The sequence below is a fragment of the Dipodomys ordii genome, unplaced genomic scaffold (genome assembly GCF_000151885.1).
Source record: "Dipodomys ordii isolate 6190 unplaced genomic scaffold, Dord_2.0 Scaffold11, whole genome shotgun sequence".
NCBI lineage: Eukaryota > Metazoa > Chordata > Mammalia > Rodentia > Heteromyidae > Dipodomys > Dipodomys ordii.
Window position 1 is genome coordinate 11,527,605 of NW_012267227.1, and position 11,594 is coordinate 11,539,198.

Consider the following 11,594-nt stretch of genomic DNA (forward strand, 5'->3'; position numbering starts at 1 on the left):
CTGTGGCTCAAGCGGTAGAGCGCTAGCCTTCAGCTGAAGAGCTGAGGGATAGCGCCCAGGCCCAAAGTTCAGGCCCCACAACTGGCAAAAAAAAAAAAAAGAATTTCAAAACAGGGTGTTCAACCTGCGTTACATTCATCGAGTTTTTTCAGTATAAGCCATGCCCTGTCCGGTACACTCAAGTGTATTAGAATAAATGACCACTGGACAGTCACCCCTGGATTCTGTATTGCATTACTGGGCAAGGCTGTCTTTGTGACTGGGAACAGCGAGAATCTTACTTTATTCAGGTCTTCATGGAGGCCGTCCATGAGGAAGAGGAGCAGCTCTTGTGAATCTTGCTGGCTGTACCCCGCAAACTGATCGTTAATCTTCCCAATGGTGACTTTGAAGTCTCTTGGGCTGATGTATCTGTACTGCCCTGTCCACAATGCCTTCATGATTATTCCAAATTCTTCTGCCACTTCGCCTTTGTGCCCCAACAGATTTGACCTGTGCAAACACACACAGCAATAAAGAAAAAGCTGAAAAGCAGTTGGTTGATGTCAACCTTACATTATTCACAGACTGTATTCCTACACTAAAATACTCACAGATTTATTACAGAGTCTTTGTTTATAGTCTTCAATGTGCTTTACTTTGGCCACAAGCCCTATTCCTCTGAACAGACTGCCCGTCTTCTACTACGAGAATTGTCTTTAAATTTTTTTAAATTGTCCTTTTAAATGTTCAGTGGTAATGGAATTAGAACTCAGGGCCTTGTGTTTACTACAGGCACCCTACACCACCTGGGCCATGCCACTAGCCTGCTGTTTTGCTGGAGGTGGAATCTTGTAGACTTGTCTGTCCAGACTGACTTCAAACGGCTCCTCTGGGTTTTAGCCTGAGGAGTTGGTGAGATGAGCCACTGGCACGTGGCTTTTCCACATTAGGGAAGTCGTCTAATTTCACTTCTCTGGATCCGAGTGCCAAAGTGCTAGCTATGGCATGAATGTGTCCCTTCTACATTCAGTGTCGCCTATTTGACAGCACTAAGAGTACGCACTAAGGAACTGGTGGCTCACACCAGTAATCCTGACTACTCAAGAGACTGAAATCTGAGGATCGTGATTTGAAGCCAGCCCAGACAGGAAAAGCTGTTAGATTCATCACCAATTATCAACCCCAAATCTGGAAGTAGAGCTATGGCTCAAAGTGGTAGAGTATTAGCCTTGAGCACAAAGCTCAAGGACAGTGCTCAGGCCCTGAGTTCAAGCCCCACAACAGGGAAAAAAAAAAAAAAATATGCCAAGAAGTGACTAGGCCACATGGCTGACCTCATGAATGAGGGAGGCGCCCTCAGGAAGGGCCTGAGGAGTCTGTCCTCTCGTGCCCTTCTCCGGCTGTATGAGGGTGGAGCAAGGCCCTGCCCAGACCTCGGCACCTTTACCTTGGGCTTCCTGTCTCCAGAACTATGAGAAAATGAAATGTCTGGTTTTTATCAATTAGTCTCAGGTACTTCGTCATATAACACAAAATGGACTGAAACAGTGAACATAGTGACATTATCCTTTTAACCACACACTGCAAAAGACATGTATTTACCTGTTGATATCATCCTGGTAACAGTTTCTGTTGAAATAATCAGCCAAGTGGGGGGCGTTACAGAGGCACTGCAGTATAGAGTTCATATAACAAGTGTTTCCTAAATTACGAAGTCCAGTAAGAGCTGGCCCAGATCCTCCAAACACAGGGTTGAGGTTCCGAATCTGAGAGGCAGAAAGCCTCGAGATCTCAGCTTTGGGGTAGCATGTTGGCCTAATAAAGAGAAGGTATGAGTCTTAAAAGTCTATAAAACTGAGCTCTGTACTACAAATGGCAGCAACCTCTAGCGGCTCTTCTGCAGGCACACTGACTCACCAGGGCAGGGCAGACATCGGGTAATGACGCTAGCCCTGGCTGCATTCTGTGGTCCTCCCTTGACAACACCTAAAGCCCCTGGTTCTAGAGGCGGCCTAAGAGTCTCTAGCTTTTCATGAAGTAGGAGTTTTCAAAGACCTCAAGGAAGTTGGCATTATTACATATTTGAATGTCGCCACCACCAAAAATACTCATCGCTGTGGCAGACCACATAGAAAAGGAAACACAGGTGATCTCGGTTCAAATGCCTGTTGTCTAAGCTGATCACTAAGCTTCAGATGGGCTGGTCCAATTTGAAGTAAAATTCAATTTCTAGGGGCTGGGGAGGTGGCTCAGTGGTAGAGCGCTTGCCTTGCATGCCTGGGGCCCTGAGTCGATTCCTCAGCAACCACATAAGCAAAAAGAAAAAAAGCCGGAAGTGGTGCTGTGGCTCAAGTGGTAGAACACTAGCCTTGAGCTGAAGAGCTGAAGGACAATGCCCAGGCCCAGAGTTCAGGCCCCATGACCGGACCCAAAAAAAGTAAAATTCAATTTCTAGATGCACCAAACACATTCCAAAACAGTGACCAGCCATGCTGAACAATAGCTCAGAGCGCCATGTGTCGGGCATAGAGCCATCTCCCAGAGCAGGCTGGGACACGGGGACCCAGAACTGCCCTGGCACTAGGACTTTCTTAATGGACAGATCTTTTTCACCTCTTGCTTCTAGCCCTCCAGGATATGGAGATCAGACCCAACTAGTTTCAAGTACTTTTCATGTGCTCTCTTCACTTTTGAATTCACATTAAAAATTATACTTGACAGTCTTGACAATACTGCTCAAATTAGTAATATAATAATGATTCAAAAGGAAATTAAAATCTCACCAGTCACTGCAATTTCTAACATCCATAGCTCTATGAACAGAATTTTGGTTCTTTCAAATACATGTCTACCTGGTAAGTTCTTAGGAAGAAATACCAACTATGTTGGAATGTGTTACTTTTTCAAGTCTAAAGACTAAGTCTAAAGACTACTTGGAAATGCCTATTAATGAAGTGCATAATAAATGGAAAAACCATAAATATTGCCATCTGTAGTGTAGACTTCTGTGATAGGCCATTTTTTTTCCCTTTTATTGGTCCCGAGGCTTGAACTCAGGGCCTGGGTGCAATCTCTGAGCCACAGTTCCATTTCCAGTTTTCTGGTGCTTAATTGGAGATAGAGTATCATGGAGTGTCCTGCTTGGGCTGGCTTTGAACCACGATCCTCAGAGATCTCAGCCTCTTGAGTAGCTAGGATTACAGGTGTGAGCCACCAGGGCCTGGTTTAGGCCAATATGTAAGGAAACAAGCCCTTTGATGAAATGGAAGCGTGTATGCAGCTAGTGCACATCTCCTGTGTACTTGAAACCACCTCCAGATGACTTACTATAGCTGACTCGAGCCTTAGCCTAGTAGTCTGCCAACCTATCAAGTCTGTTGAATCATCCCAAACAAAGTAGTTAAAAGCTGAGGATCTATCTCTAGGAGATGCTACTTTGAGAAATGTAAATAAACCTACTTAACAGAATGGCAGGAATGCAATCAAGGACACTAGTAATACATATTACTCTAATGCTACAGGAAAATTTTGCTCTTACATCCTTGGCACAAAATCCTCTGGTATACTGTTAGTCTCAGGGAGAAAAATCAAGGCCATTTTCTTATGTTTTTTCCTGTGGTACATCACAATGGTCACAATGACCCCCACAGGTTTTTTGGGGTTTTTTTGCCGGTCGTGGGGCCTGAACTCTGGGCCTAGGTGCTGTCCCTCAGCTTATCAGCTCAAGGTTAGTGTTCTACCACTTGAGCCACAGTACCACTTCTGGCTTTTCTGCTTATGCGGTGCTGGGGAATCGAACCCAGGGCCTCATGCAGGCAAGACAAGCACTCTACCACTGAGCCACCTTCCCAGTCCCCCACAGGGCTTTCTTATCTGCCCTGAACACAGTGGAGTTAGGCGAGGTCTTATACTCAGCATATTCCCATAGTTTTGGGGCTTTAGCAGAACTGACTTGTTTTCCCGATTCACTGCTGGGGTCACTGCTGGCTTCCTCTTCTCCTCCTCTTGAATGGCCTGGGTGATGTCCGGGGAGGAGTAGGAGCGCTTCAGCTTGGAGGGTTCCCGGTCGCGCTCGGCGGGGACCTGGGGCTTGGCTTTGTGCGTTGGGGGGGTGGAGGGAGGTGCAGAGGAAGGGGCCATCTCCGGTGGATACATGTGAACGGTGTTGGTAGGTGAGTGGTAGTAGCGGAAGGTCCCTGTGATTGGGTCGAGAAACTGAGACAAGAAGAAAAGACAGGTCAAACACCCAGAGGGCACTAGAGACGAACCTTCCAAAGTATTCGCCCAATTCACTGTGACACTGGGGAGGCTGGGAATTAGGACCCTGCACATGTCAGGCACGCAATTATGTGGAGACGAGAGAATCTGAGGAAAATGGTGATCGCTGTTGCCCTACACTTGCCGGGAACTGACAGCGGCAGGCTGCTGGCAGTGGAGAGCACACAGCTGCGGTGCTCGTGAGGAGCGGTGCTGTGCGCTCCAGCGTGAAGTGCTCTGGAGGATTCTGGCCTTACCTTGGCCCAGCCTGAAGGCAGCCCAGGCACGATCCTCCCCATTTCCTCGCTCCGCGCTCTTGTCAAGGGCTCACGCTGCGCCTAGTTTGGAAAGGGGGAGAAGGAAAAAAAAATCGATTCTTCCCCTCTATTAAAATTTCACATATACAAATATGTACCTACATTGAAGATTCAAAAAGCCTTCCCTTGCTGTCCTCCATACTACTCAAGAGGCACAAAGGGAAGAAATGTACCGAAAGGAGCACACAAGGAATCAATCTCAACTTTTCTCAACGTGGGACAGACAGAGCCCAAAGCCAGGCGTTTGTGTACTTAAGAGTAAATGAGTCTGCAGCATGAATGCTCTAGGTTCTCAGCCTGCCTCTAGCTCAGCGAGATGAAACTGGTCTTGGAGCTCCAGAAGTTAATGTACTTTCAGGTGAACAACCTCTATCCTCAGCTCAACTGTAAGCTGAGTACTATTATAAAGTTTGGAAAATATATGCATGTAGTAAGTACTTGGTGAATAATGTTTAAATTGTATCTTAAATCCAAGTGTTCGCAAGTTCTAATTCTCTTATACAGTTAGCTTTGGTATACAGGCTTAATTTCCCCACTTCTGGGTGTTTACAGGTAGTATATTGTTTTGTTTAGAGATGAGGTCTAGCTATATAGCCTAGTAGTCTTCAACTTACGTGTTCAAGTGATCTCCTGTGTTAGCTCTCTGAGTAGCAGGCCCACAGTCGGGTGTCCAGCTAGCAGGGGCTATTACTTTTCATACTAGAAATGTCCTAGATAAGCATAGTAGTAATATGAATTGGCAATTTCAGAAACATGCCTGAAGCATAAGAACTTGTGAATTCTGCTGTTTTTGAAAATGTATTTAGCCAGGCACTGGTGGGTCATACCTATAATCGTAGTTACTCAGGAGGATGAGATCTGAGGATCAAGACTGAAGCCAGCCTGGGCAGGAAAGCCTGCGTGGCTCCTATCTCCAATTAATCACCAAAAAAGCTGGAAGTAGAGCTGTGGCTCAAGGGCTAGAGTGCTGGCTTTGAGCAGTAAGAGGTCAGGGACAGGCTTTGGGTTCAAGCTCTAGGAATGGCACTAAAAAAAAGTATTTGGTGTTTAAAGTGAAAAGGCAGGACGGACTCATGGAGTAAGACAGAAAACAGAAGCTTCCTCTGCAACTAAGAACGAGAAGAATCAGGGTAACAATTGATAGACTACTTTCCAGGCGAAGGAGAGTGATGAACGTTCATCAGGATGTGGCAAAGCCTCAGTCCCTACTCTAGCCCCGGGGCAGGGGTGGCTGCCACCTGATTTCCTTGCCACAAGGTAATCAGACAACTGTGGTGACCACAGACTAGGTGGAAGTCCACACTGTAGGGTTCAGCTGTGACAAGGACTCTCTAGAGCAGACCAGCACTGGAGAAGAAATCTATTTTGCCATTCTCCACTTCCCAGAGCCATAGCTGGGCTCCAACATGAAGGCAGTTTGTCCGAAACTGAGCTACTCTGGGAACTTGGCAACAAGGAACAATTCTGGGAGCCTGAGCCCTGCCACTGTGCTGGGATTGTACAGTACAGTCAGGCGAAGCAGCCTGGGAGGGAGGGAGAGCGCAGTCGAGCAGTGAGCCTAGCCTCAGAAGATGGTGGCCCAGTCCAAGGCCAGGCCAGAAGACTGCTTGGCTTCTGGGGTACCTCCCGACTGTCAGGTGGAACACCATTGTAGGAGCCCTTTTCCTACCACAGGGTAATTTACTCCCGAGGGGACCACGGAGCTCTGGGGCAAGCAGTTCTGGGGCCCCTCAATTCTCTCTTTAGTGCAGATGTCAGTGCTATTTACCTCCACCCCTGCTCTGCCAGGCCCTGAGGGGATACTCTCAGGCGCCAACATTGAACACACAACACTGATTGACATGGGATTCATTGGCTTTTTTCTGGGGCTAGACTCCAGTTGCCTCCACCTTCCCAATCTCTATTGTGAGCCCTTGTACCCAGCTTGGCTGCTCTCTCTCTTTTGGTCGGTTGTGGGGCTTGAACTGTGGGTCTGGGCGCTGTCCGTCAGTTCTTTAGCTCAAGGCAAGCACTCTACCGCTTGAGCTACAGCGCTACTTCTGGTTTTCTAGTGGTTTATTAGAGATTGTGGTTTATTGCTTTAAACCACAATCCTTAGATCTCAGCCTCCTGAGTAGTTAGGATTACAGGCATAAATCACTGGTGCCCAGCTTTAGCTACTTTCTTATATACCCATAAAGAACATTGTAAGAAACCACAAAAACAATCTCATTCCCAACAGCCTCAAAAATAAGATGCCTCACACCTGTAATCCGAGCTACTCAGAAGGCTCAGGGTTCAGGGCCAGTTTGGGCACAGAAGTGAGTGAGACCCATCTCAATAGCAACAATGATCTATGCTAGCTACTCAGGAGGTACAAGGAGGAAGATAGAGGACCAAAGCAAACTTTCCACAGGCAAAAAGAAAACCTACGATACATTACCTGAAAAGCAACTAAAACAAAAATGCCAGGGGCATGGTGCTGGTAGCTCATTGTCAAGCAAGCACAAGATCCTGAGTTCAATCCCCAGTGCCACAAAAACAGAAATAGGAATCAACTTAAAGGCCTCTACAATGAAAAACATAAAACAGTAAAGAGAATGAAGAAGAATGTGGAAGGACCTCACATTTTCATGCGTCAGAAGTCGTATTGTGAAGTGGATATATTTCTAAGAATGATCTACAGATTTCAGCGCAATCTCCAGCTGCATCTCTGTAACATTCTTCATATAAATAGAGGAAAAAGGATCCTAAAATGTTTATGTTATGTCAGCACAGCACACCCAAAGAGCCAAGAAGCCCAAGGAAAAGAGCAGGCCAGGGGCTTCAATTACTCAGAGCGGCATGGCATCCCAGACACACAGCTGCCATTAGACACTTCAGAGAGCCGCTGCCTGTGTCCTTGTCTTCAAGTGTGTTACATTATGTCTTCTTCCAGTAGTTTCAGAGTTTCATGCCTTACATTGAGAAGAAAAAAGGGGAACTGTATTTCCTTCCAAGAGCTGTTTGGACATTCACAGCATCACTTACAACAAATGATCAATGCAGGCTACAGGCTGTGGACAGCCAATGAGAAACACATTTGCGCTTATCCCCTTGCGGAGGGGACAGGCTTCATATGGCCCTGGGGTGGACTGAACTGTCTCCAACCCTTCACGAAGGCCCGTATGATCCATTTCAAATCGACTTTTGTAAGGTTCTGAGACAGACATCTAGTGTCAGTCTTCTATAAGTGGCTGTCCACTTTGCAGCACCATTTGTTGAACAGGCTGTTCGTTCTCCAGTGTGTACTTTTGCTAAGAATCAGATGGCTGTAGGCTTATTTCTGGGTCCTCTTTTCCATTCGTCTATGTATTTTGGAGAGGTGGTTTTGGGGTTTGAACTCAGAGCAAGAAGGGAAATGTAGAAAGCAAAGGGTCACTGACACAATCCCGAAATGTAGTCAACTGGCTCCAAAGAAAGTGGTAAGAAAATGGGGGTGGAGGACAATCTATCCCTTCCAGCAACTAACTACTCAGAATGGCAGTCCATTTGTGGGGTGCCACAGTATCACCTCTACACACACACTCTGTCTCTGCTTGCTTCTGCTTACCTTGCCTGCACTGGCATCTCCCGATACAGCTAGAGGAGACACATCTCCTGTTGACTTCTTCTGCATTTCCGGAGTCGGACACCTTTTCTCTCCCTCCATAGGTATCTTGGCATCAGACATTTCGTGCTCACTTCTACTCTGTCTTTTTATTCCTGTTAGTTCTCTGCCCCTCTTCACTGAGGGCTCCTTGCCTTCTCTCCTGGCCTGCTCACCGTCTCTCCTCTCCTCTTCCTCCTTGGCTTTCGGCTCGCTTTCTGTGGTCTCATTTTCTCGAGCTTCTTGTTTCTGTCTGGCTTTCTGCTCTTGCTCTTCCCGCATCAGCTTCTCCTTCTGTTCCTCTTGCTGCCTTTCCCGAAGTTCTTTTTCCTGCTTGTTTTTCTCCATTAGAAGAGCAGTTTCTGCATGGATGCGGGCTTTCTCTTCATCTGTTAACATGGCGGTCACGGGGGGAAATGTGGGTTTGGTGGATCGATCGGGAAGAACTTTTCCATTCTGAGGAGACAGCTCAGGACCTGTACTTTCAGGTTTTATTCTATGATCTTCAGGCAACTTCACTGTGGGTTTTTTAGTACGATCAATCTAAAGAAACAGAACGAGCAAAACATGCTGTTTGTTTTTGTTTTTATTGCTTTGTGTTGTTTCGGCTGGCCTCATCCACCAAGTGGCAAAACATGACCAGATTCAGAACTATAACCTCAGTTTACATTTTCAATTCATGCTAGAACAAAAAGCCCAGACATGGCACAGTGAATTCCTCTTGGACCATTAGCTTCATGTGAGGGTCACACATAGATCTCAAAACTGTAATCTCCTCCCACAAACATGCTTATTATTATGATCATTATTCGCCAGTCCTGGGGCTTGAACTCAGGGCCTTGCACTGTCCCTGAGCTTCTTTTGCTCAAGGCTAACATTCTACCACTTGAGCCACAGTGCTACTTTTGGCTTTTTCTGTTTATGTGGTTCTGAGTTGTTTCCAGGGCTTCATGTGTGGTAGGCAAGCACTCTACCACTAAGCCACGGTCCCAGCCCCTCATTATTATGTGTGTGTGTGTTTGTATGCTGGAACTGGAGCCTGAACTCAGAGCCTTGCCCTCTTGCTTACTAGCTTCTTCACTGAAGGCTGACATATTGCTACTTGAACCACATCTCTACTTCTGGCTAACAGTCTCTCAGACTTTTATGCCTGAACTTTGAATTTAAGATCTTCAGGTTTCAGCCCTCCGAGTAGCTGGGGTTATAGGTGTGAGCCACTAGTGCCTGGCTACAGTCCTGACCTTCTAAATGCAACCACTCTCCAATTTTCGCTACACAAACTAAACCCAGAAGAGTTTTGTGAATGTTCCTCCCAAACCCTTCTGCAGCCTGACCATCTTCCTCCACACAGCTATACCTCTATCTGTGCTCCCACCTGCCAATCTGCCAATCAACCCCCTTCCCCCCAGACTACAAAACAGCCTCCACTTCTCCATCCTGCAACCAGAGCGATCATTTTAAAACATTATAGGTGTGAACCACCAATATCTGGCTTGTTTTCTATTTTGAGACAGTGTCTTGCACTGTAGCATAGGCTGGACTCCTGACTCTACCTCCTGAATTCTGGGATTACAGGTGCACACTATCATACCCGATTAAGTTTTCTATTCAGAGCCTGCCCTACAAATCAATATCCACTTCTAATGAAAAATACTATTTAAACGTATCTTGGAAAAGAATGAGAAATGAATGCTTAAAAAATCTTACTGGAGAATATATAGGAAAGGGAAATTAATCTTTCTTCAAAAGTAATCTAATGAGAAAAAGCTGTAATTTCTTAACGTTATTACTTAAAAACCTTAAATTCTTAAAATGTCAAAATCAACTAAAACAAATCATTTGAAAACTAAAATATCTTTCATATAAAACCCAAACTATCTGAGAAAGTGGTCAGCCCTCCAAATCCAGGGTTCCACACTGAAAATGCTTTACATGGCGTATACATTGTCAGAGGCCTCTTCTTCTCTCAGCAACATAGCATGGCAACTATTGAATAGCACTTACACCACATTACCAACTACCTGAAGATGATTTAAAGCCTAGGGAGGAGGTGGATAAATTCTAGGACCTGAGCATCTGCTAATTTTGTCATCCTCGGGACGTCTGGACCAGTCCCCAGCAGCTACTGGGGACAATTCTACTACTTGTCAAAGTACAAGAAAGACTCCACAGAGGTGTTCCAGTCCACTGTGGAAACACAAATGTTATTGGCACTGTTTGTGGGAAATGGTTAGCAGCCCTGTTTGAAATGTTCACCACTGTCTAGTCTAATGTAGCTGTAGCCCCGGGGATGGACTATAATATAACTTTGTTGTGAAAATAAAGATGACAAGACGCTTGTCTTATATAAACAACTTCATTTCTATACTATATACTTAAGGACATCCAAACAGTACCTGTGGAATGTTCTTGATAATGGGCCCTGGCTGAATGAGAGGTGAAACATCCGCTTTGGAAGCAGCGACTGGTTTGGCGGGCGCTCTCCTCCTCTCCTCAGGGACAGTTATCAAGGTGACCTTGTCATTTACTTCCACAGGAGGAGCAACCTGGCCAGGAGGTCTGGAGGGAGCCGGTTCTTCCAGTGAGGGGTAAGTAAAATCCACTAAAATTCCCAAAGAGAATAACATTTGTTTTTTAAAGAACAGTAACTTCCATAAATAGTACTTATATTTTTCATGCATGTTACATGGGATAGTTAAACGTAAACTAAATGAAATAAAAATCATTAACAACCTTAAAGAAAACACAGACTTCTGGAATGTCTGTTTTTCGTATATGCTGGGCATGGGGACTGAACTCAAGGGCCCTGGGTGCTGTCCCTGAGCATACGTGCTCAAGGCTCGTGTTCTACCTCTTGAGCTACAGCTCCACCTCTTGCTTTTTGGTAGTTAACTGGAGATAAGAGCATCACTGGCTGGGCGCAGGTAGCTCATACTTGTAATCCTAGCTACTCAAGATCTGAGGATCATGGTTCAAAACCAGCCCAGGTAGGGAACTCCACCAGACTCTTATCTCCAGTTAACCAACAGAAAACTGGAAGTGAAGCTGTGGCACAAAAAGTGGTAGATCACTAGCCTTGAGTGAAAAAGCTCAGGGATAGTACTCAGGCCCTGAGATCAAGCCCGACAACAGAGGAAGACTGGTGGGTGGGGAAGAGTCTCATAGACTTTCCTGCCAGAGCTGCCTTGGAACTGTTATCCTCAGATCTCAGCATCCTGAAAAGCTAGGATTACAGATGTGAGCTATTTGGTTTTTGTTTTGTTTTGTTTTATTGCCTGAAAGCAAATGGCAGCAGAACAAACACTGACATATACGATTAAGAATATAGCCATGGGGGCTGGGAAGGTGGCTCAGTGGTAGAGTGCTTGCCTTGCATGCATGAGGCCCTGGGTTCGATTCCTCAGCACCACATAAGCAGAAAAAAAAAAGCC

The 11,594-nt window shown here is 45.8% G+C and overlaps 1 protein-coding gene across 1 annotated transcript in view; it reads right to left on the reverse strand.

The window, feature by feature from the left end:
• Usp8 (ubiquitin specific peptidase 8) overlaps nt 1–11,594 on the reverse strand; it is a 54,429-nt gene that overhangs the window by 5,785 nt on the left and 37,050 nt on the right. The window contains exons 8-13 of the mRNA XM_013009959.1: nt 10,560–10,869; nt 8,128–8,706; nt 4,497–4,577; nt 3,935–4,197; nt 1,585–1,797; nt 282–492 (exon numbers count right to left, since the gene is read on the reverse strand). Coding sequence (XP_012865413.1) covers nt 282–492; nt 1,585–1,797; nt 3,935–4,197; nt 4,497–4,577; nt 8,128–8,706; nt 10,560–10,869 — 1,657 coding nt within the window. The remainder of the gene's footprint in view (nt 1–281; nt 493–1,584; nt 1,798–3,934; nt 4,198–4,496; nt 4,578–8,127; nt 8,707–10,559; nt 10,870–11,594) is intronic.